General features: G+C 37.8%; 1 protein-coding gene across 2 annotated transcripts in view; it reads right to left on the bottom strand.

Moving 5' to 3' along the window:
* Positions 1-11,990, bottom strand: part of bmpr1aa (bone morphogenetic protein receptor type 1Aa) — a 30,782-nt gene extending 18,792 nt beyond the window's left edge. The window contains exons 1-2 of one of the 2 annotated variants that reach the window (XM_088350630.1): positions 11,752-11,990; positions 3,088-3,160 (exon numbers count right to left, since the gene is read on the bottom strand). In XM_088350630.1, coding sequence (XP_088206756.1) covers positions 3,088-3,160; positions 11,752-11,770 — 92 coding nt within the window. In that variant the 5' untranslated portion in view covers positions 11,771-11,990. The remainder of the gene's footprint in view (positions 1-3,087; positions 3,161-11,751) is intronic. The other variant, XM_088350629.1, reaches the window with a different exon arrangement.
* Positions 11,991-22,175: the final 10,185 nt, after the last annotated feature.

The following is a 22,175-nucleotide window of genomic DNA, read 5'->3' as shown; positions in this document are numbered from 1 at the left end:
AGACTACCTGGGAATACTGTAAAAAAAGGTCATCTGGTGCATGCTCTGGTGCGACAGCACCGACTGTACCACCGCCCGGTACAGTCGGTGGAGACGAATTTCCCTATGGGGACCGAATAAATTGAATTAGAACAAAAAACAAATCATTCTAGAATAAGAAAAACTTGTCCAGCACTATTTGAATTGGGAATGATTTTATTGGTCAGCATAGACTAATAGCTGTAATTCAAAAAGGCCCAGATAAAGTTGATGAAGAATGGAAAAATGGTGTTAACAAAATTATTCAGTGACGGAGATACTCAGCATGTCAGGCAAAATCCAAATACTTGATAGTGGGCGCCGGAGCACAGTTATTGAAGTCTTCTGTTGCATTTGGGCTAGTGGCAGGGCAACGACAAAGAATGACATTCCTGAATCGACTTTTTAGGTTTGTTATCCATTGGTGAATTTTGCTTCTTACCCTTTTTGATGTACGTTTAGAATAGCCAGTGCACTCTCTCCCCTTAAATGTGAGAAACTTGTGTGGTAGCCTTGAGCATTTTCTTTGTGTTATTTTTGAGTTTATAAGTTGGTTACAAAACTTGTCTGTTTGTTTTAAGTCTTATTAATTTTTCTTCTGAAACACATCCTAGAAAGGAAGAAAATTTGTGTCTAAGTGAACAAATCTTAAAGACACAAAAATGAATACTCAAACTGATTTTCATATTTGAGTATGTGAGACACACTTGTGTAGTTGTTGTTCATCCATGTCAGGGATGCGTGGCAACCCACATACTTTGAGATTGGTCAAATTTCATTATTCCTAATTTAAAAAGGTTTCTTCATTTTTCAAAGAAATGTTATTTTGTCCACATGCCCTTGCACTTCATGTTGCATGTGTGTGCGTGTCTGTGAGCGTTGGTATTTGTGATTGCTTTGCGCCTATCTCCACAGATGGCACAACAACAGCAGCAGCAACATCAACAGCAGCAGCCTGGCGTTGGTGTTGGCGCCCTGCACGCCATGCCTTTTGGGGCCTTGGAGACGGCAGGCCAGACTTCCTGGCTCCACCACCATTGTTTGCTCGGTCACTCTCCGCTACTCCTCAGCGACCAGAGATTACCATAAGAATACCCGCAATTACTGAACCTCCTCGTGTGCACCTTCTTTTACTCCTGCAGCTATTGCTCCTGATCTTTAACTTATTCTACATGTTGCCTATGTATTCTAGTAGTTCTTTACACTTTGCAATGGTGAGTCCCTATGTGAGTAGGCATTGGAGAAATGAGTATCACTTGGGAACAGATTTCTGTCCATGCCTTTCAGGTTGTGGATCTAAGCATGGTGGGTAGTATGCTCAATAGGCGGCTGTGGTAAAGCCTGAACTGCCTTCATTGAACACTAGACGTTTATTTGGCAGGGACTGGGATATAGGTCACACTAATAATCATTAGAAGTAAAATGTTAGCTGCTAACATAAGAGGGCCCTGATTTTAGCATTCACTGGCAAGAAAAGTATTTTTTCTTGCTATTTGTGCAAATAACAGGAATTGAGTCACACAGCTTCATTTTCTAGTCGCTCGGTTCCACCACCACCACCAATACATGCATGTGAATTTAATGATTTATGTATTGTTACGTGAAAATAGTATAAATTGTCATGGCACAACTTTGGGGGGGCTTGAGGTGTTTCTAATAAGCGTAATCACCATACATAGAGGTCAATTCGTCAGAGGCACAGTGTGGCCTTTGTCTTCCAGTGTGATCATAAAAACAAAGCCACATGAAAAAATCACACACATCGTTAGGGCTGCGTGCATCATGCACGAGTGAAATAAGTCTCATGGTAAAAGTCAAATGTACACTTAACCTAACATTTTGGGCTTCTGATAAACTGCAAAGGACTCCTTTAATAAACTTATTTATTCGTAATATAAACGTTGTCTTTTATTTCATCTCAAAAAGTTAAAAATGGAAACAATGTATGCGTAAAGATGTTTCCCCTTCAATTGTGTTTTTCCCAAACACGGGTCAAAGAGGATAACTTTTGTCCAGTCATGTAAATGGTTTACTTTGGATAAATCCAGAAACACAAATTTAGATCTTAAACAGAATGTTGCAAGGATGTAGACTTAGTTAATAACTACTTTGCATACAGTTCAATCTCCATGTTTCACATTAATGTTTCTGTTCTATGTTTTCACAAATGATCCTTTGAAAGGAACAGACATACTTTTATATTGAAATCGTCCACACTTGTGTGTATGTGTGTGTTTGTGCATGTGCATACGAGTCTACTACATATGGGAGTGATTTGGAGAGCAGACAGGCTGCCTCTGTAGGTCTCAATGTACGTTTTGAGTCAGAACGTGAACACAGTTTCACCAGCTTGATTTGAACATGAAATGAAAGAACACTTAAGCCAATTGGAATTTTCTTAACAACTAAAAAACATGTACCGCAGAACATAGCATCTGTAATATCATACAATAATTGGTCTCTCTGGTGAATTTCCCTGCATAATAGGAGACATTAATTTGTTGCTCTCACGATTTCCACCACAATCTTTTGTCTTTGTCCAAAGTTTCTGTTTCGCAACTTCCAATTCCCCCCCCAAAAATAAGAAACAGTCCACTATTGGGGAACTAAAGAACAACTAACAACTAAAAAGTAGTCAGGAAGTAGTCAGTAAAAAAAGTGCAGCATATTGACTTGAGTGGCAGCAATAGTAATAATAATGACCCACAGAACATTTAAAAAAAAACATGATCAGTCATCTTAACCTTTGCACATTTTGAATTGCAACACCAACACAAACGCAAATGCACACATATGCAACCTACTATAGTGAGAGGGGGGGAGGGATTTTGTAAGGTTTATTGTTCTATATTCTTTATCAATTATCCATAGAGGTGTTTGTGCTGTGTTGTTATACATAAAAGAAACAAGGGGCAAAAAGTCAAATCGCAACTAAAGAAGCAGGAGATCTGCTGATAGGCCAGCCCATTGCTCAGGATCAGGGAGTAATTTCATGAAAGAGAGATCAACATTTTAAAAAGGTACAGAGCATGCCCATGTTTGTGTGTGCATGCAAGGTTCAATCAATACCTGAGAGCTGTATCCTTGTATGAAGCATGATGCTGCAGGGCTCCATCGGCAAAGCGGGTGACCTCAAAGCAAGCTGTCAGGACAAAAACAACAAAACTCAAAATGAAGCAACCGTATTTCTTCAAATGAAAAAAAAAAAAAATCAAATTATTCTCACATTCACATTGAAAAAAAGAGAAGGGAGAGGTTAAGTAGCGTACACCGTTTTGTTTTTATTTAAAATAAATATTCCACTGCAGATTCAACAACAAGGAAAAGCAAGCCTGTTTTGAAAAGTGGGGTGCATACTTTAAACGTTCCTTAAAAAGTTTTTAAATTTAAAAATGTCTCTATGATGTATGTGTTAGCAACGCACAACTGAATTTTATAATGAGAAGTGAAAACACATGATCTTAGATAATTTCATTGCCAAACTTGACACGTTAATGGTTATAGTTGTGAATATAATGATTCTGAATATTTATTGTCATCATCAGGAACGACACAATTTTGATGCACTTTATATTATGTAACAATTCTTACTTTATTATGTTCCACCACAATGATAATTCCCCATCAACTGGGTCCAGATGTTTTATATTGTTAAGGAACCATTTTACATGGATTGTTGTTAGTAAAACATCTCAATTTTCTTTCAGCCTGGATCTTCTCAATGCATTAAAAAGCTAAATGTGACTCTGGCAGAAGGTGTGCACCAGGAGAAAGCAGAGAAACCAGTCATCACCTCATAAACAAGCAAAGCAGGCTGAGGTATGCCAGTCAGGAGTTAAACACGCATGTATGCACGTACTTTGCAGGCAAAGATGTAAAATGCTGCAAAATTAAGTCCCAAGTCATGGCACAGTTTCTTCTGTAGTCTTTTTGATTCAAAAATGCAGGACACTGAAATGATTTAACAGCAATTGGCTGCAGAACAATGTCTGCTGACTGACTTAACCCTAGAATGCATATTTACTCAGCACAATTTGCATGTAGAATGATTCATCTGCTCAAGACACAGTAAATGCGAAAAACCTAGGGAGGAAACAGGAGGAACAGGTTATGTTTGCATAATAAAGCCTTTGCATTATTTTTTTCATTTCTTCCTATCTGTTAAAACAGTCAAAGGATAGGATACTACATTTATTATTTTAGAGCATCCTTGTTCATGAAAGTGAAGTTGTCTTTTATGGGGGGATTTGAGTTCACAAAACCGTGTCAAAGAAGTATGTGAGTTGATTTGGGCAATATGATTTAAAACAGTACTTTAATTTAAATCAAAATTTAAACCCAAACTCTTTTTTTCCAGCATCAACCTATGTGTGGTACAGTCATGGGGTGACTTCACCTTATAAATGCTATTTTTAGTCCGCAACATTAACTGAAAGAGGGTAACTACTCACAAACGTCTCATGTGGAAAATGCTTGTCTGCTCCTGACAAAAACTAATTTGCATTGACAATAGCATAGTTAGAATGACCCGTAAAAGAAGACTGCTGCTGCTGGCTAGCTGTCTAGGATAGTGTAGACTACGACCAAGAATTGGAGCCCCAGGCTTCAGCCACTATATCAATAATATTTAGGGATGTACCATCCGTTAAGTCCATTGCTCCGCAACACTAGCAAGTTTAAGATGAATTATTCACACTATTCTTTTTTTTGTTTTCATTTTCTGACCAAATGAGAAGTGCAAAGTTGGCACCTGTTGCAAAAAAAAACCAGATCCAACCATGGCTGGAAAAAAATAATCGAAAAAATCGATTAAAATAGTTTATTAAAACCTTTGGCCACTAACAGAATAAGAGAACGAATCGATATTCTAATCGATTTGTTCTATGACGTGATTTGTGAGCCACTAAGTATGTTTACCCCTTAAAATGTGAGCTAATCAGTGCTCTTTCCCAACAGAAAAAATGTCTTGAACACTAATCTACACCCAATGGACATCATACAGGTCAGATTGGCAATAGTTTCTTCTTGGTCCCAATGAAAACAATTAATAAATGCATTAGGGGAAATACACTATTGCTAATGACTACGGTCACATGTCCGCAACAACAAGGTCAACATGCTGTCAGTGCGACAATGACGTCTGAATTATTCACTCCCTGCCAGTCTTTAAAGCCTTGCTCAATAACATTAAAAGCCAAAAATGGACACTGCTTCCACTTTAAACAGTAACATGGAACATCTTCACCTCGCGTTCAATTCGAGTAACAAACCAGAAATAAATGGTGGGAGGGCGGATTTTCACTAGTAAATCTCACTTTTAATTACTCCCACACTGTCAAAAAACATGTATCTGACAAAATATAAAAATACAAATAATGTTCTATATATAAATGTTGCAAAGCCTCAATTGGGCTAAAAATACAGACTTGCTAACTTCCAAGAACTATCCGTAAACCTGCTGCATGCCCAAATAATGGGCACAATTAAAAAAATACAGAATCTAAAATAAATATATATATATATATATATATATATATATATATATGGGCAGCACGGCAGCGCAGTGGTTAGCGCGTGTGCGGCACAGTTCATGTCATGGGAACCTCCTGTGTGGGTTCAAATCCAGCTCCAGACTTCCTGTGCGGAGTTTGTATGTTCTCCCCGTGCTTGCGTGGGTTTCCTCCGGGCACTCCAGTTTCCTCCCACATTCCAAAAACATGCATTTCAGGTGAATTGGCCGATCCAAATTGTCCCTAGGTGTGAATGAGCGAGTGAGTTGTCTGTCCCTGTGTGCCCTGCGATTGGCTGGCAACCAGTTAAGGGTGTCCCCTGCCCACTGCCCGATGATTGCTGGGATGGGCTCCAGCACCCCCGCGACCCTACTGAGGATAAGCGGTGCAGCTGATGAGATGAGATATATATATATATATATATATATATATATATATATATTTAAACATACATAAAATTACAAACCTATGGTTTATTTAAGGAGGATCACAAAACCCCAGAAGGTTTTAAATACTATTGTCTTCTGATTTTGATTATTATTGAAAACAGTGAATCTGATACTAATCTTTGGCATCTCCCATCTAGAATGCAATGTGAAGGTGAAAAAAAAAGTAAAGCAGCCGCGAATTAAAAAAAAAAGTCAGCAACATCAAGGTGAAGCTGAAGAAACAGGGCAATGATGTAAATGCAAGGTAAAGGTAAAAAAAAAAGAAGCATTGGAAAAATACATAAACTTTCAGAAATTTGATACAAGGAACGGGCGGCAAGGCAGCGCCACGGTGCAGCGGTTCAAGTCCAGCTATCGCAGCCACCCCGTGTTGCATGTTCTCCCTGTGCCTGTGGGGGTTTCCTCCGGGCACTCCGGTTTCCTCCCACATTCCAAAAAAACTGCATTTCAGGTTAATTGGCCGGTGTAAATTGTCCCTAGGTGTGAATGAGCGGGTTAGTTGTCTCTGCGTAACCTGCAACTGGCTGGCAAACAGTTCAGGGTGTTCCCCCTGCCCACTGCCTGAAGATAGCTGGTATGGGCTCCAGCACCCTTGCAACCCTCCTGAGGATAGGCAGTCCAGATAATAGATGGATGAATTTAAGAAGCTTTTTTGACAAATATCCTAAAATAATTTCGGAGAATTTACGCATTACCAATTCTAGTGATCATAATTGTACAATTAGGGGCACCATTCCTCTGGTGCGTCTTGGGCAAGTACAGCCTGGTGGCACCCATTCCTCTCCAGGCCAATTCTACTCAACGCTTGGCCAAATATCTTTTTAAATGTGGCTTTAATTTAGGAAAGCCAAAAAACACTCCCTCATCAACTATTTTTTTAGCAGATAAGAGACAAACACGCAGCAGTTTGTTCCAGCATTTGTAAATGAATGTAATAAAAATTACTGAAATGATAATGTCAACATGTTGTTAAAGCGAAACAAAATTCTCTCAAAAAACATGTGCCATGTTGACTGCTATATAGAGTTGGAAACAATGGTAGAGGTGCTGCCACTTTTTCAAAATATTAAGGCGTACAGACATTTGTTTTTTTACGAATACCGAAAAAATACAGAGTCTTTTGGTTTGTTTTAACTAATTATTTAGAACCTATTACCTTATGGATTGAAAAATGTGTGTAAAATAGCCTGTGTATTATAAGTGAATAAGAGAGAGAATATTTTGAATTGGCTGCAATGGTTAAAGAAAAAATAATTTATTTCCACATATAGATTTTTCAATTAAATATACAGCGATACCTCTGTACTTGACCATAATCCGTTCACCATCGGTGTTCCAATAGTGATCTGGTCAAGTACAGAATTATTTTTTCCCATACAAAATAATGTTACAAAGACTCCTCGCTGCTTACATTTCGGTTATCGCTGGTTCACTGCTTTGCTGATTTTGAATTGAATTGTCTTTATTGTCATTAATTTCAACGAATCTTTCATTTTCTTCAGACAGAGAGCACACAGCTATAACAGGTTGCAGGTTGTATGCGGGTGTGTTGAGTGGACGTGACTGCATGCGCAACTGTGATATGCAGGTTTATGCTGTGAGTCAAACAGCCGGGGTGGGTGGGCGCAAGAGTCAACCTCTTGGAAAAAACCAAATTGGTAACGGCTAGATTTTAGCGGCCCATTATATTAAAAATGAATCCCTCAATTAAACCGGATTCTGATGAAAGTCAGAAGAGCGCAACGAAATAGTGATCACCAGTGGGTGACTGATTTGGCGTCAGGATAGGAAGCAGTAGCGAGGCTGCAGGTCGGGCCAACTGTTACAGCTAGGCTAACAATTCTTTTAAGCAACCCCTGCCAAGCCTGTTTATCACCAATGCCGGATTAATTACCCATGAAACAGATAGCGGCATTAGCTCAGGAGGTAGAGCACTCGTCTTGGGATCAAGAGATTCCCGGCTACTCCGTGTTATATGTCGAAGTGTCCTTGGGCAAGACCCTGAATCCCTAATGCCATCAATAAGCAGGCTGGCGCCTTGCATGGCTGCATGGCCGCTATTGGTGTGTGAGTGTGAATGGGTAAGTGTGAAGAACATTGTAAAGCGCTTTGGGAGGTCTTCATTGACTTGAAAAGCGCTATATAAATGCAGACCATTTACCATAACCTGGAGCTACAACCCGTGGGAAACCGCTAAATTTGTGACCCTTGTATTTTAATCATCGCAGAGACCTGGCTGAAGTCGCGGTAAACCGATGCTAGACAAGTAAATGGTAAATGGCTAATAAAGTGGATGAATGCATATTGTTCAGTTTACCAACATACAGATTCAGAATTTTTTGGGGGGAAAACTGCCAGGATTGGTGTAATGACATTACTTTTTGCAATCAGGCACAGTCTTAACTACAACAAACAGTAACAGTGCAGTAACATCATGGTCGCACCACAAACACAGTGACAATGTTTGGATTCATAGGCCGCAACACACAAAACCCCATCACCTTCTCTTACGGTTTGGAAACAAGTGTCAAATGACTTCAATCTTGTATGCTTGTTTGGAACTTCTATTGGCAAATATAAAATGTAGACTATGTTTGAAATCAATGGCAAATTACTTATGAGGATATTGTGAAACACCTTCCGACCCTAATTTGAGAAATACTTAATCAAACCTGCTGAAGAAAGACTATGAAGGAGCTCATTATGTGCTACAGAACACCACCATGACCCGATGCACCATTTGAGAGATTTGCAGGAGAAGGAGGAGGAGGCATTGCATGTTTTCCTTCCCAGCTCAGCCACTCTGTCTCCAGGTTCCTTTGGTAGGGGGGAGGAAATCGTGTGGAAGGGGGAGGAAAGCAGACATAGGAGAGTACTGGAGATGTGAAACCTGATCTCATTCCTCCTCCTCCTGCTGCTGCGCCACCTTGCCGTAGCGCCTCCAGACTGGAGAGTAATGCGATCCTGCCGCATTGGAGGCGCTCCAAGGAAAAGCAGCCAAGAAAAGAAAAAGAGGCAGAATAGCTACATCAGATGAAGAAGCACAGAACAGAGAAGGAAAAGAAGCACACTGAAGGTATACAGTGACAGCTACAACCATGACGCTCTGGAAAAAAAGAAGTGTCATTTGTAAACAATGACTTAGCTTCATTTACACGTGTTCCTCCAAATGAAAGAAAAGAAGAATTTTTGAAGGACAAAATTGGAAAGCATACAAACAAAATTAAATAGATTGTTTTACGTGGGACTGTCAATTTATAGCTTTCTTATTTGATGCTGTAAACTTTTATCCATAAAGCCAAGTTGTAATCAAATTTGACCAGACTTCATACACAATGCAAGAGGAACTTTTTTGCATCTTTATTTGTATCATATCTTACACTTTAAGTATGATCATTTTACAATTTGGATTTACATTGATAACCTTATCTATTGCAATGCACATCATTTTTCAAACAGTAATAAAAATAGATTTTCTTAACTTTTGCACGCAGAGCAAAACAAAATCAGATTACCATTTAGGGAACACAACCCACACACGAGCACAGACAGATTCTTTCCTTTGTTAGTGTGATATAAATACTAGTGTGTATGTGTCCCACATGGAATGTGCATCTGTTTGACACATTGCTACAACTACAATTGTTCTGTAGGAAAGCAGACAGAGTCCCTGAAAACAATGTTTGATGGTGTTCAATTTTATGGGCCAGAGCAGATTGGATACACCAATATCCAAATGCCAAAATACTTTATTCCATGATATTGTGTAACAGACCATGGCACAATATGAAATGCAAAATAAAACACAAAATACCCATTTATGCATCTGTAAAAAACAATTGAAAAAAAATTACGATATTTAATATAATCAAAGGCCTGTATATTTCATGTCATATACTATCAAATCATTTAAAAGACTAAATGTGACTGTCAAGTTCCCAATGTTGTATTCGGAAGACACAAATATATATTTGCAAAGATGTTAAAAAGATTTGCGGGCCTGAAATATTTATTAAAGTGATCACCAACAAGACTTTCCTGATTATAAATCAAACTGGATTGATGAATTAATAACTGCCCAAATTAAATACCATCTCACCTTTGTGTAGGCACACTGCTGTTAATAATACAACACAACCACAAACAACAATAAGTGTGTCCAGGCAATGTTTTAATAAATCCATTGTGATGCTGATGCTATTGTTAAGGTACAAGGGAAGTCATGATCTGCCACCTTTGGGTATGTTAAGTCTTACGAGACTACATCCATCCATCATCTGCACCGCTTATCCTCAGTAGGGTCACAGGCGTGCTGGAGCCCATCCCAGCTATCTTCGGGCAGTGGGCAGGGGACACCCTGAACTGGTTGCCAGCCAGTTGCAGGGCACAAAGGGACAGATAATTCACTCGCTCATTAACACCTAGGGACAATTTGAACTGGCCAATTAACCTAACATGCATGTTTTTGAAATGTGGGAGGAAACCGGAGTTCCCAAAGGAAACCCACGCAAGCACAGGAAGAACATGCAAATTCCACACAGGAGGTTCGATCTCATGACCGAACAACTGTGCCGCACACACGTTAACCACTGCGCCGCCTTGCTGTCCCTTTTGAGACTCTTGTGTTTAAAATACAATATTAGGGACTTCATATCCTTACAAACCAGTTACTGGATCGTCAAAAATGTACATCTATCTGAAATAAAGTTCTGTTTTTTTTAATAACAGACAGGACAATCCAACATTATGCCCATCAAATTGAGTGATTAAGCGGGATAATCTGCAGTATTTAAACTCTTGTTTAATACAAATATTAATATAATCACAAAACTTTTGATTTGGTATAACAGCAAACCTTGAAAATACAATTACAAATGGGTGTTTCAAAGCATATATACATACATACACACTCATATACATACATACATACACACTCATATACATACATATATATACACACTCATACATATATATACACACTCATACATATATATACACACTCATATATATATATATATATATATATATATATATATATATATATATAGATATATATAGATATATATATATATGAGGTTGTATATATATGTATATATATAGTGCTTTAAGAAATGATTAAAACAAATCATCTGACTTTTACAAACTTACAAATATTGTGTACATGGTGTATAAAATTACAGTATTATAAGCTCAAGGAAAAATGATAGAAAACGTTATTAATTCGTGATTTAAATAAACACAACTATTTATATGGAAGAAGCCGAAATGAGCTCCAGGTTAGCTAGCTGAGGAATGCGGCTACTAAACGATTCGCAACCTTAAATCCTCCCCCCCTAAAAAGTTTTTGTTTGTTGACGTTTCACAAACATTCAGTCGCTTGATATTGATTTTTGTTGGGTTAGCAGGAAAGAAAAGTGTAAAAAGTGAACAACCTCCTTGGAGAGAAATAAGACAAAAGATGAATTGAAAGTAACTTCCCCCCACATCGGCAACTGACGGGATGAGTCTATTACCTGGAAGCAACACCCAGGAAAACCACTTATGTGTGTTCCGCTACTGGACGGCTCTTTTTGTCACAATAAAATCCTCAAAACACAGGCTAAAACACAGCAAGCCATCGTAGACTAAAAATGCAAAATAATGATCAGAGGGACCGAAATTAAAACCCATGACGAATAGCTTGGTTGTAAACATAAAGAGGCTTCTCCCGACTCCGCTCCAACAAATAAACGGCACCCACAATTCCAACCCTGGGAAAAAAATCTCGTCTTTACCTTTTTTGTCCCGTGTCATCGACGACCAGGTCGTTCTCTATATCCTTTACATGTCCTCAAACTGCTTAAAGTGGCTAAAAAGTCCAAAATTGGCAAAAGAACACAAAAACGACGAAGAATCCAATGGGAAACTTTTGGTCGATTTTTAGCAACACGCAAACAAGCGAATGTGAGTGACGGCCTCAGCGCGTGCGCGATGCTGCTCGTGCTAGCGAGGCTCTCGTTCGCGCGTTCCCTAGTTGGTTGCGCGTGCGTGTGATCGAATGACTGGACAACCCGCCGCAAAAGCAAAGATCGTCTATTTAAGTTAAGAACCACTTCGTGTGACCACACAGACTTTCAAGATGATCAAAAACTGATTTTTTTTGTGAAGCTAAAAGAACACATTTAAGTTATAATATTTATTCATTTTTATATTTTGGGGTTGTCCTTTAAAGGGATATATTGTATTATTTCATTTCATTTCATTTCATATTAAATGCTGCCTCCTGGTGGTACAAACCCAACTTAATTCATTAAAAAAACAATAGTGGTTTAAATAACAAGCAAATATACACAAAAAAATCATAAAAACGCGCAATTTTTAATATACTCGTAGGTTGAGAAATGTGTATTTATTTTATGTAGTATGAGGCTCATCTAAAGGGAGCCGAGATTACTGTCCATCATTTTGCTGCCACGGGTACACCCAAAAAACAAAACAAAAAACTGTGTAAGGCTTGGCAAAAAAATGGTTCAATTTTGTCACTTTGATTTTCCATAGTTTGCATCCTTCTTTGTGCTTTGTAGCACTTGTTTTTGGTTGCACTACACAATACACGTCTACTGGTCAATTATTACACGGTGTCCCTTTAAGAACATTATTGTGCAATCATATTAAAGTTCTGTTTTGAGTAGTATATATTCGTTTTTTTAAAGTTATTCATGATTTTCTGAATTATTTTGCTCAGTGGATATTCTCATCTGTATTTTTTTATATACAGTAATACCGCCCCAACCAGTTAACCCTGAATATTTTTCAATTTTTTTTAAATATATTTTTTCTTTTAACATTTGCCCAATTTTTTCTTCCATCAATAATAGGAAAAACAATGTTTATTCATGTATATTTTTTGACAATCTTTGTTGCTCATAATTTTTAATCGTAATTAGGACATCTTTAAGGGACACTGTGTAATATTTTACCACTAGATGTTGCTTTTTTGTGTCTTTCAACATAAAAATAAGTGCTAAAAAGCACAAGGAAAAATACAAACTACGCAGACTCACCACAGCATTTTTCTTATTTAAAAAAACCCAAGAAGAGAAAAAAATAAACATAAAAATAAAAAATCTATAAAAAAGCTACAAAGAAAAAAAGAAAATACATAAGACATAATGCAATAAAAAGAAAGAAAATATAAAAGTGAAAAGAATGGAGGGAAGAAAGAGTAAAATAATAAAAAGCAATAAAGAAAATAAATAAGAATAAAATAGAAAATAAAGAAGAAGAAAAGGGGGAAAAAAGACAAAGAGAAAGGGGAACATGATTAAAAAACAAAAGGGAAAAAGAAAAGGAAAAATAAATGGTAGAAAGGGAAATAAAAAAAGAAGAGAGGAAAAATAAACAAAAAAAGAAATGAGAAATGAAAAAAAGAGAAAAAAAGGAAAACAAGCAAAACAAGAGGACAGGTGAGAGGGGAAAAAAGAACAAAGGAAAGAAGAAGATATTTGTTATCTGCAAGTACCCTGAGCAGCAAAATCATGCCAGCTCCATTAGGTGACCCTCATGTATGTAAAATAAATACAATTTCTTCACCTGTAAGCATTTAGAACAATGCTTAATTGTATGAGAGTTCATACATGTTTGTTTATTAATAAAAACTATATTTTCTTTTTAAATGAATGAAGGTTTTTGTAACCACTAAGAGGCTCTAAATAATACACATTGTCCCTTTAAAAATACATCAAATTAATAAATATATAACATACTATATAATGAAGAAAATTTAGAAGGTGCGGTGTGTATTAGTTTAAAATATCTAGAAGAGATTTTAAAGACTTATCAATAATTATTTGGATTGAAGAATCGAGATTGATGGAGGGCATTGATTGAGAATGATGGTTGTGGTGGTAAATAATTAGTAACAATTTACCACTCTGTGAAGAATGCAAGCATGTTTTCTGGATTTCCCTGCCGACCTACCTACCAGTCACCCATATGTGTACACACACACAATGTTGCTATGACAACAGCGCAATAACCTCTTATAAAAGCGTCTCCGGTGCCACTATTGATCCCTTGTGAATCACAGTGGACATTGGAGGGGAGCAGCAGTGTATATCGCTTAATGGCCAAAGATTAAATAAGCAGGCCTCAGAGCTTCATCAATCACGATGGAGACCAGCAACAAGCCTTTTAAGTCTTTCTCTTGGAAGATTACATTTAAGCTAAAAGCAGAGGAACCTCCTGGAAGATAAAGAAGAAGATGGAGATGTCATGGCTTCATTAACAATAAATGAGGATTTCCATGTTTACCTTTTGTCCTCCAAGTGGTCATGTTTCTACTTGCTATATGCAACCCATAGATGCTCAATTAGGTAAAGTAAAGTCCTATATTTGTGTTGCCCTTGCTCACAAAAAGTCTCAAAGGGTTTTAAAGACCACCATTACAACAACCCCTACTCTGAAACCTACATAAGGGTAAGGAAAACTCAAAAGCCTCAGCATAGGGAAAATGAAAAAACCTTTAAAAGGGGCCCCTTTCAGGATAACCAGGCTGCGATGGTTGTTGCAAGGGAATCAACAGACAGTACACGGACATCATCAACATGAAATCTGGGTAATAACAGAACGACCAATTGACAGCTTCCTGCCCTAAAATCCTGATCGATGTAGCAGGTCCTAGATGGTGGCATACATCAGGTCCAAGTGCCAATACGATGGTTCCAGAATGCATGCAGCATGCAACACCCAGGGTAGCCCTTCTCCCTCTAGGACAAAAAGACAGGGTAATGAGATCAACATCACCCATAAGGCAGCACGGCGGCACAGCGGTTAGCGCTTGTGGGGCACAGTTCATGTCATGGGAACCTGTCGTGGGTTCAAATCCAGCTCCAGACTTCCTTTGCGGAGTTTGTATGTTCTCCCGTGCTTGCGTGGGTTTCCTCCGGGCACTCCGGTTTCCTCCCACATTCCAAATTCAGGTGAATAGGCTGGTCCAAATTGTCCCTAGGTGTGACTGAGCGAGTGAGTTGTCTGTCCCCGTGTGCCCCGCGATTCGCTGGCAACCAGTTCAGGATTGCTGATTGCTGGGATGGGCTCCAGCACCCCGCGACCCTACTGAGGATAAGCGGTGCAGCTAATGAGATGAGATCACCCATAAGCTATAGAATATTTTAGTGTCTTAAGCATAGATCCAAACACTCCCAGTGAGTTTGCAGATTGTACCCCAGAGGGTAAAGCCTTTGAACCTGCAGATTTCTTTTTGGCTCTTGGAATCACTCATAGACTAGGGTAGGGACTTTTAGGTGTGGGCCAAAACCCCAATAGTGAAACAATCAAAACTCCAGTTTCACATAGATGATCATGGCAAATGGCACATCGTCTATCCATTTTGCTCCTTTCAAGCGCTTTAAATTTTTATAAATTCAATTACATGTTGTTGGCACAGCATCAGGTGCAGGAGGATGAGCATTGGATTCAAGGATACTTTGAAACGGTCATAAATGAATAAAACATTTTCCCTTAAGATTGTGTCACACTAGCCACATTTTCTTTAAACATTATTAGGTCAAATGTAATCCTATAGGAATAGATCAATGACTTTTTTAATATCAGAAAATAATGTGCTGTTGGCGCTGGTTTTACAGAAAAACAAAAATTTGTTTTCTATATGATGGGCCACTTGCATGAATCTAAATACATAAATACATACAGACATACATTTCTTGACAGTATTTGACCTTATCAAGCTAAATAAAAAACTATAACATTGGTCAGACGTAAAATGTAAATGCACAAAGAAGAAAAACAACATGAATATAATCATAGCTACGATTTTTATAGCACATCGTGAAACGCCATGTGAAATAACATTAATAGAGGGACGGTAATAAAAAAATCTCTTTGTGAGCAGAAAATAACTTCAGGTGCAATCGACATTTCGTTCTGTGTACATTGTTACACAGAATGACAATACAAGGAAATTATTATTATTATTATTATTATTAAATACAAAATTTTGCCCTTTCGTTCCTCATCAAGCTTTTAGAATCTGCCCTGTAGCACCATCGTGTGGTCAAAATGTATCATTACGCAGGAGACAATAAAAATACAAAAGGAAAAAGGTTTGAGGAGTTATCCAGTAAAAGAGATTAGGGTTAAGGAAAAGGAAAAAAAAACAAAAACAAAAACATGAGTTTACGATTGTTTCATGTTTTTCATCTGAGTTTTTTCTACAGAATGAAATGTGTGAGTGAGGGCTTCCCCAAGACTGGGGATTCCATACTTTTTGCTAGGAGATTGTATATACTATATCTAGAAAGCTGTAAAACTGACATTACCTGATCCATGCATACATGAAAATAAATGTGTCTCCTGTCTACAGCAGGTCACAATTTTCAAGGAGTAGCTTTTCATTTAGAAAAAAAGGAAATTATAAAGTGTAAAAAACAAGCTAAACAGTTATGAAGAAATGCCTGGCACAAAAGAAAAACAAAACAACTTAACCTACATCTACTTTATCATTCGATTTGAAGAGCAAGAACGCAAATTATAAACTGTAGCATAGAAAAAAAACGTTTTATTATCCAAACCTTAACTTATTAATGATGTCAATACATTGCTCCTTTTGAATAAAATCATAAATAGATAGGTAATCCTTAATTATGAAAAAGTCTGTTCAACAAGAAAAAAATACTGGATGTCTTGACTTGCTGTCTGCTTGCTAAAAAGCTCACTAATTCTATTGTTTGGGGTTAGGAGTGCACCAAATCAAAATGTTTGGTTTCACTAAAACCCTGTGCCATGAGGCAAGAGAATTGCTTACCTTAGTCTGCATCTGCAGACAATATAGAACGTACTGACTAAAGTAAAAATATTCATAACATAATGTGACATTTTAACAATTTTGGAAAATAAAATCCCTAAAACTAAAATGAGAAAAAATTTAACACTGAATAAATATAACTATCCATCCGGTCGCGGGGTTGCTGGAGCCCATCTCAGCTGTCCTCGGGCAGTGGGCAGGGGACACCCTGAACTGGTTGCCAGTCAGTTGCAGGGCACACAGAGACAGACAATTCAGTCGCTCATTTACACCTAGGGACGATTCCAATTGGCCAATTTGATTGAAATGCATGTTTTTCGAATGAGGGAGGAAACCGGATTGCCCGGAGGAAACCCTTGCAAGCACGGGGCGAACATGCAAACTCCACACAGGAAGGTTTGATCCCTTGACCTCAAACTGTGCTGTGAACACGCTAACCCCTCATCCGCCGTGCTGCTAAATATAACTACCGGTATCTAATATAGTTTTAGTTTTATATTTCCATGATGATAGATGAGGCAAAGCCTGACCTGTCTCCCCTGACTGCATGTCACTATGCATAGTGTTGTAAGAATCCACAAATGGACAAGTTATTTGAATCCTACCATTAAATTGTGGCCAATACGCAACAGCAGGCCAGGACTAGAATAGTTAATGCCACTGTCTATTTTTGGTAATGAATGTGTAAAGCATAAAAAAAGTTTTACTGTCTTATCCTCACTTATAAATAAAATATATGCACTGCTCCTTTTAAATAAAAGCTTCAATAGATAGCTAATCCTCCATTTTGAAAAAAAGTCCATGTAAAAAAAAATCCCTGAATGTCTTGACTTACTGTTAGCCTGCTATTGCGATCACTAATTTTATTGTTTGGGGCTTAGTTATCCGCCAAATCAGAATCAGTGGTCTCACTACGCCCATACGTGTTGAGGCAAGGGAATTGAGTGCCTCGCTCTGCATTTGGACACGCTGATAATATTCATAATATAATGTAAAAATTCATCAATTTTGAAAAAGAAAGTCCCAAAATAAATTTAAAACTGAATAAATATATAAGTATTTAATATATCGTATTTTCCAACCATAGGGTGCACCATGTGAAAGAGTGCAGTCTCCGTAGTTCGGTCTACAAAGGCAAACATACAAGTGTGCGTAATTCAAAATAGAGTGGTAGCAAAATTGAGTTTGGTTACGGTTTATTGAAATATGTATTACAAAATAAAACACACGGAACAACTTGTCGCAGTTGGTTTTTCAGTTTCCTCCAATTGCGAACCTTCCATTCATCTGCTCGATTTTAATTTTCTTCCACGCAGCGTAGATATCAACACAAAAATGCAGACGAGGACACGGAGAGCATTCAATGGACGAAAATTGAGGTTTTGGATTAAATTAATATTTGGGGGGACAACTCTGTTCAGCCACCAGTAGCACAATAACTTTCAAATAGCTAGATAAGCAAGACTGCTAGGCTCCTGAGTTCTTCTTCAGATAGTGCATTTTGATGTGCAAGCAGGAATTCATTGCATTGGATATGGAGACGCATAGAAGTCGCGAAGTTGGTAATGTAAAAGATTTCACAAAAACGGATTTGGCCCAAAACATCGGAATTGAGCATTAAGTTCTGCAGTTTAAACGGCAGTCTCATCGTGTCCTCAGCTATGCCCGACACACGGGGCGCACTGCACAATAGGGCGCACTGCACAATTTGAGACTTTTATGTTCGCCGTATGGTCATGAAAATACCGTTTTCCTAATTTTATATTTCCATGACAACAGGTGAGTCAAAGCATCACCTGACTCCTCTGACTGCATGTTACTGATTTTTAGACCTGTCGCCCTCATTCCCGGCCTCTCAGGCTTGCTCATTAGCGGAAGTATCAAAGCGAGGACATGCACGAGCCAGCCAACGAGCAGGTGGCATTCAAACAGCAACTGTGGCACGTGGATGCGATATGTCTTAATTTAGCATCATGCTGCAGTGCCTCCTTTCTCCCCAGCACTAAGGTCCGTCAACCGGAACCGTCAGGCTCGCTGGATATGCTGGGCCACACCACACAAACACGAATCGAGAGGGAGCGGCTTTCCTCGGGGAGGTGTGGCGACATGTGTCGCATGCCTCATGCCCTCCACAACACAACGGGTTATTTTCAGCCTTATCAAAGACACGCTAAGTGGAAAAACGCAGCTGTGTGTCTCTACTTTGGTTCAATAAACCAAGTGTTGACAACTAGGCCGGATGAAACCGGACATTCTTCTATAGGCAACCATTTGTCTGTCTATCCATCCATCCATCCATCCATCCATCCATCCATCCATCCATCCATCCATCCATCCATCCATCCATCCATCCATCCATCCATCCATCCATCCATCCGTCTGTAGCACCTATGCTATCCATCCGTCTGTGGCACCTATGTTGTTAGACGGAGGGAAGGAAGTTCTAAGTTTGACGAAGGAAAAAATTAATAGAGGCAACAGAGTCAAAATTAGTTGGAACAACAGCCAGCAATTTAATGAACAATGGACAAGAAAATAGACACCATTTAGCATAAACTATAGTAAAAGAACATTCTTATTTGGGTTAGGGTGTAAAATGCGAAATTCTAGGTTTGGTTAATCTTTGTTTATAAAACCTCTTTTATTTCTACTCTACTCCAATTTCAATTGATAAACCTATCATTAGTCACAAAATGTATTTTTATGAGCACCGATAGATTTTAGAATCAACCTAAATTTGTTTTTGTGTCAGAATTTAAAAAGTCACACAATAATACACTTCAGATTTCATCCATTATCCATCCATTATCTGCACCGATTATCCTCAGTAGGGTCGCGGGGGTCCTGGAGCCCATACCAGCTATCTCCGGGCAGTAGGCAGGGGACACCCTGAACTGGTTGCCAGCCAGTCGCAGGGTACACAGAGACAACTCACTCGCTCATTCACACCTATGGACAATTTGGCCCGGCCAATTAACCTGACATGCATGTTTTTGGAATGTGGGAGGAAACCAGAGTGCCCGGAGGAAACCCACGCAAGCATGGGGACAACATGCAAACTCCACATGGGCAGGTTTGATCTCACGACTTCAGAACTATGCCACACACGCGTTAACTACTGCTCCGCCGTGCTGCAATACTTCACATTTCAATGAAAACTAAAATGAATGACAAAAGGGTTCATCAGATAAGCAAAGGATACACAATTCCTTTGTTTTCCAATTTAGGGAAGGACAAATAAATGGGGATCGATTGTTTCTCAGTATGAGTCCACAGTCAAGATCAAAGAAATAATCCAATTCCTATTAGGCCTTTGATGTGAAGCTCTATTATAACTCCAATCCCTGATGGATTCTTATATGGGAAAGCTCTCCACTCGGATCACCGAGATTTTTAATTGTCAAAGAAAACGAGAAACTTTCCCGGGAACTAAAAGAACCTGGCCAAAACTCGTTTAATTCGGGTATCTCGTCCATTAAAAATCACACCGCCACTGGGTGGAGTCAAACCAAAGAAAATAATTGATTTGGTTTTCCAATTTCAAGCAATTTCTTGCTGTGGATTGACACCCTAATCAGAGGTCCAGTTTGTCGTCTATGCTGGGCTGCGTGTTCTGCCCGCATCGAGCAATGAAAGATATGCTTTTGGTTCTTGCAATGATGTCCATGATGTTTTTGATGCTTTTTTTAAAATTCTAACTTGCTTTGAAACATGGGTTACACATCCAGCAGTATTTGGTTCACAAGGTTTTTGTGTTTTCATTGTCGTGTCCTTACATCTCTTCTTGCAATGATAACTAAACTTGTCACTCCTCGGTCATGATAATGGGCCTCCTGTTTTGTCTTTTAGCTTTTTATTATGCAATACAAAAAAAGTGAGCCCTGACTAGAGCTGAACGATATAGTTCAAAGAGAAAATCCCTATCCTTTTCAGTTAGTCTTGATGATTACTAATGTGATCAATTTTAAACTGTAAATCTCAGTGATGTAGATGTCTTTTTCTTCTTCCAAGTGTTCATTTGATTAAATGAATGAATAAATAACTGAATGAAAACTTTATTTCGAACATTAGAAAATAAAAACAGGACAAAAATAATGACTCAACAACAAAAGTAATAGGCTTATCTTTACTACCCCTTCATTACTTCTTTATTCATTACATTTTACTCCTCTTTTTGTCTAAATATAACAAAATCTCACAGATATACATATTAAATCTGTCGGATATCAATAATTATAATAATAACAATAGTCACACATGTTATGTACTAATCATCGTAGTACCCATTTATTAATGTGATAATGCTACTAGTCAATAAATATCATTGTGACACCAATGATAATGACAACAATAGCAATAATAACAGTTATGATATGATAAAAGTAACAATAACAACAAGGTTAAATATAGTTCTAAACCATCCATTTGCTACACAATATTTCAAACTCAAACCCCATTTTTTCATCTCTGTATTCTGCCAGTAATGTGTTTTTTGTATTTGAATTTGAAAATCTGAATATTTGGACATTATTTGATCTCGTCTTGTAATTTTTTCCAAAATTTGACTCCACACACAGACACACACATACCTTTCCTGGTGGTTCTCACCATTAGGATTTTGAATTTACTACAGCCCCTTAAGTTATAACTTCCCTCTTTCCGAGTGAATAATTTTTGGCCGTTAAATAGCAGTTGAGAAGTGAAAAAATTTACTAACTCAATCAATTTACTCAACTGTATGAATAAAATATCAGTATGGTTCGGATTGCATGTTTTTGGAGGATAAAAAGGGGCTGTAGTGAACTTTTGTAATTATTGCCCCAGACCTCTGCACAATATGTTAAGTATGGCAGAACTAAAGAACAATATAGTAAATACAATGCATTATAGTTTAAAAGGAATTTGGCTTTATTAATTATTGAAATGCTTTTAGATACCTTAGTTTGTATGTGTCATATATGTGTTTTCCAGCTTAATTTATTGTCTATTATGATCCCTAAAAATTTATATTTCTGATACAGTGTCGATTCCAGCACAATCCATTTTTACTTCTAAATCTTGATTTGCCTTGCGATTATCAAAGAATATTACTTTGGTTTTGTTTAAATTTAAAGATAACTTATTTATATCCATCCACACTTTTAGGTTAATTATTTCACAATTAATACAGGTTACTAAATCAATAAAATTATCATTTGAATTGAAAATGTTAGTGTCGTCTGCAAATATTACTAATTTGAATAGTTTTGAAACATTAAAAATATTGTTAATATATACATTAAATAATAAAAATAATTTGTTTGATTCCAGGTAGTGAGGAGGTATAGTACGTTTTAAAAATAAAGGCTAAAAAAAGATGAGCAGTTTCTTGGTAGGTTTTATTTACCGAATATT

The sequence above is a fragment of the Urocampus carinirostris genome, chromosome 13 (assembly GCF_059441175.1).
Source record: "Urocampus carinirostris isolate Australia breed hairy pipefish chromosome 13, RoL_Ucar_1.0, whole genome shotgun sequence".
Classification (NCBI taxonomy): Eukaryota; Metazoa; Chordata; class Actinopteri; order Syngnathiformes; family Syngnathidae; genus Urocampus; species Urocampus carinirostris.
Note: the sequence above shows the minus strand (reverse complement) of the source record. Positions and strands in the feature narration are given on the sequence as shown.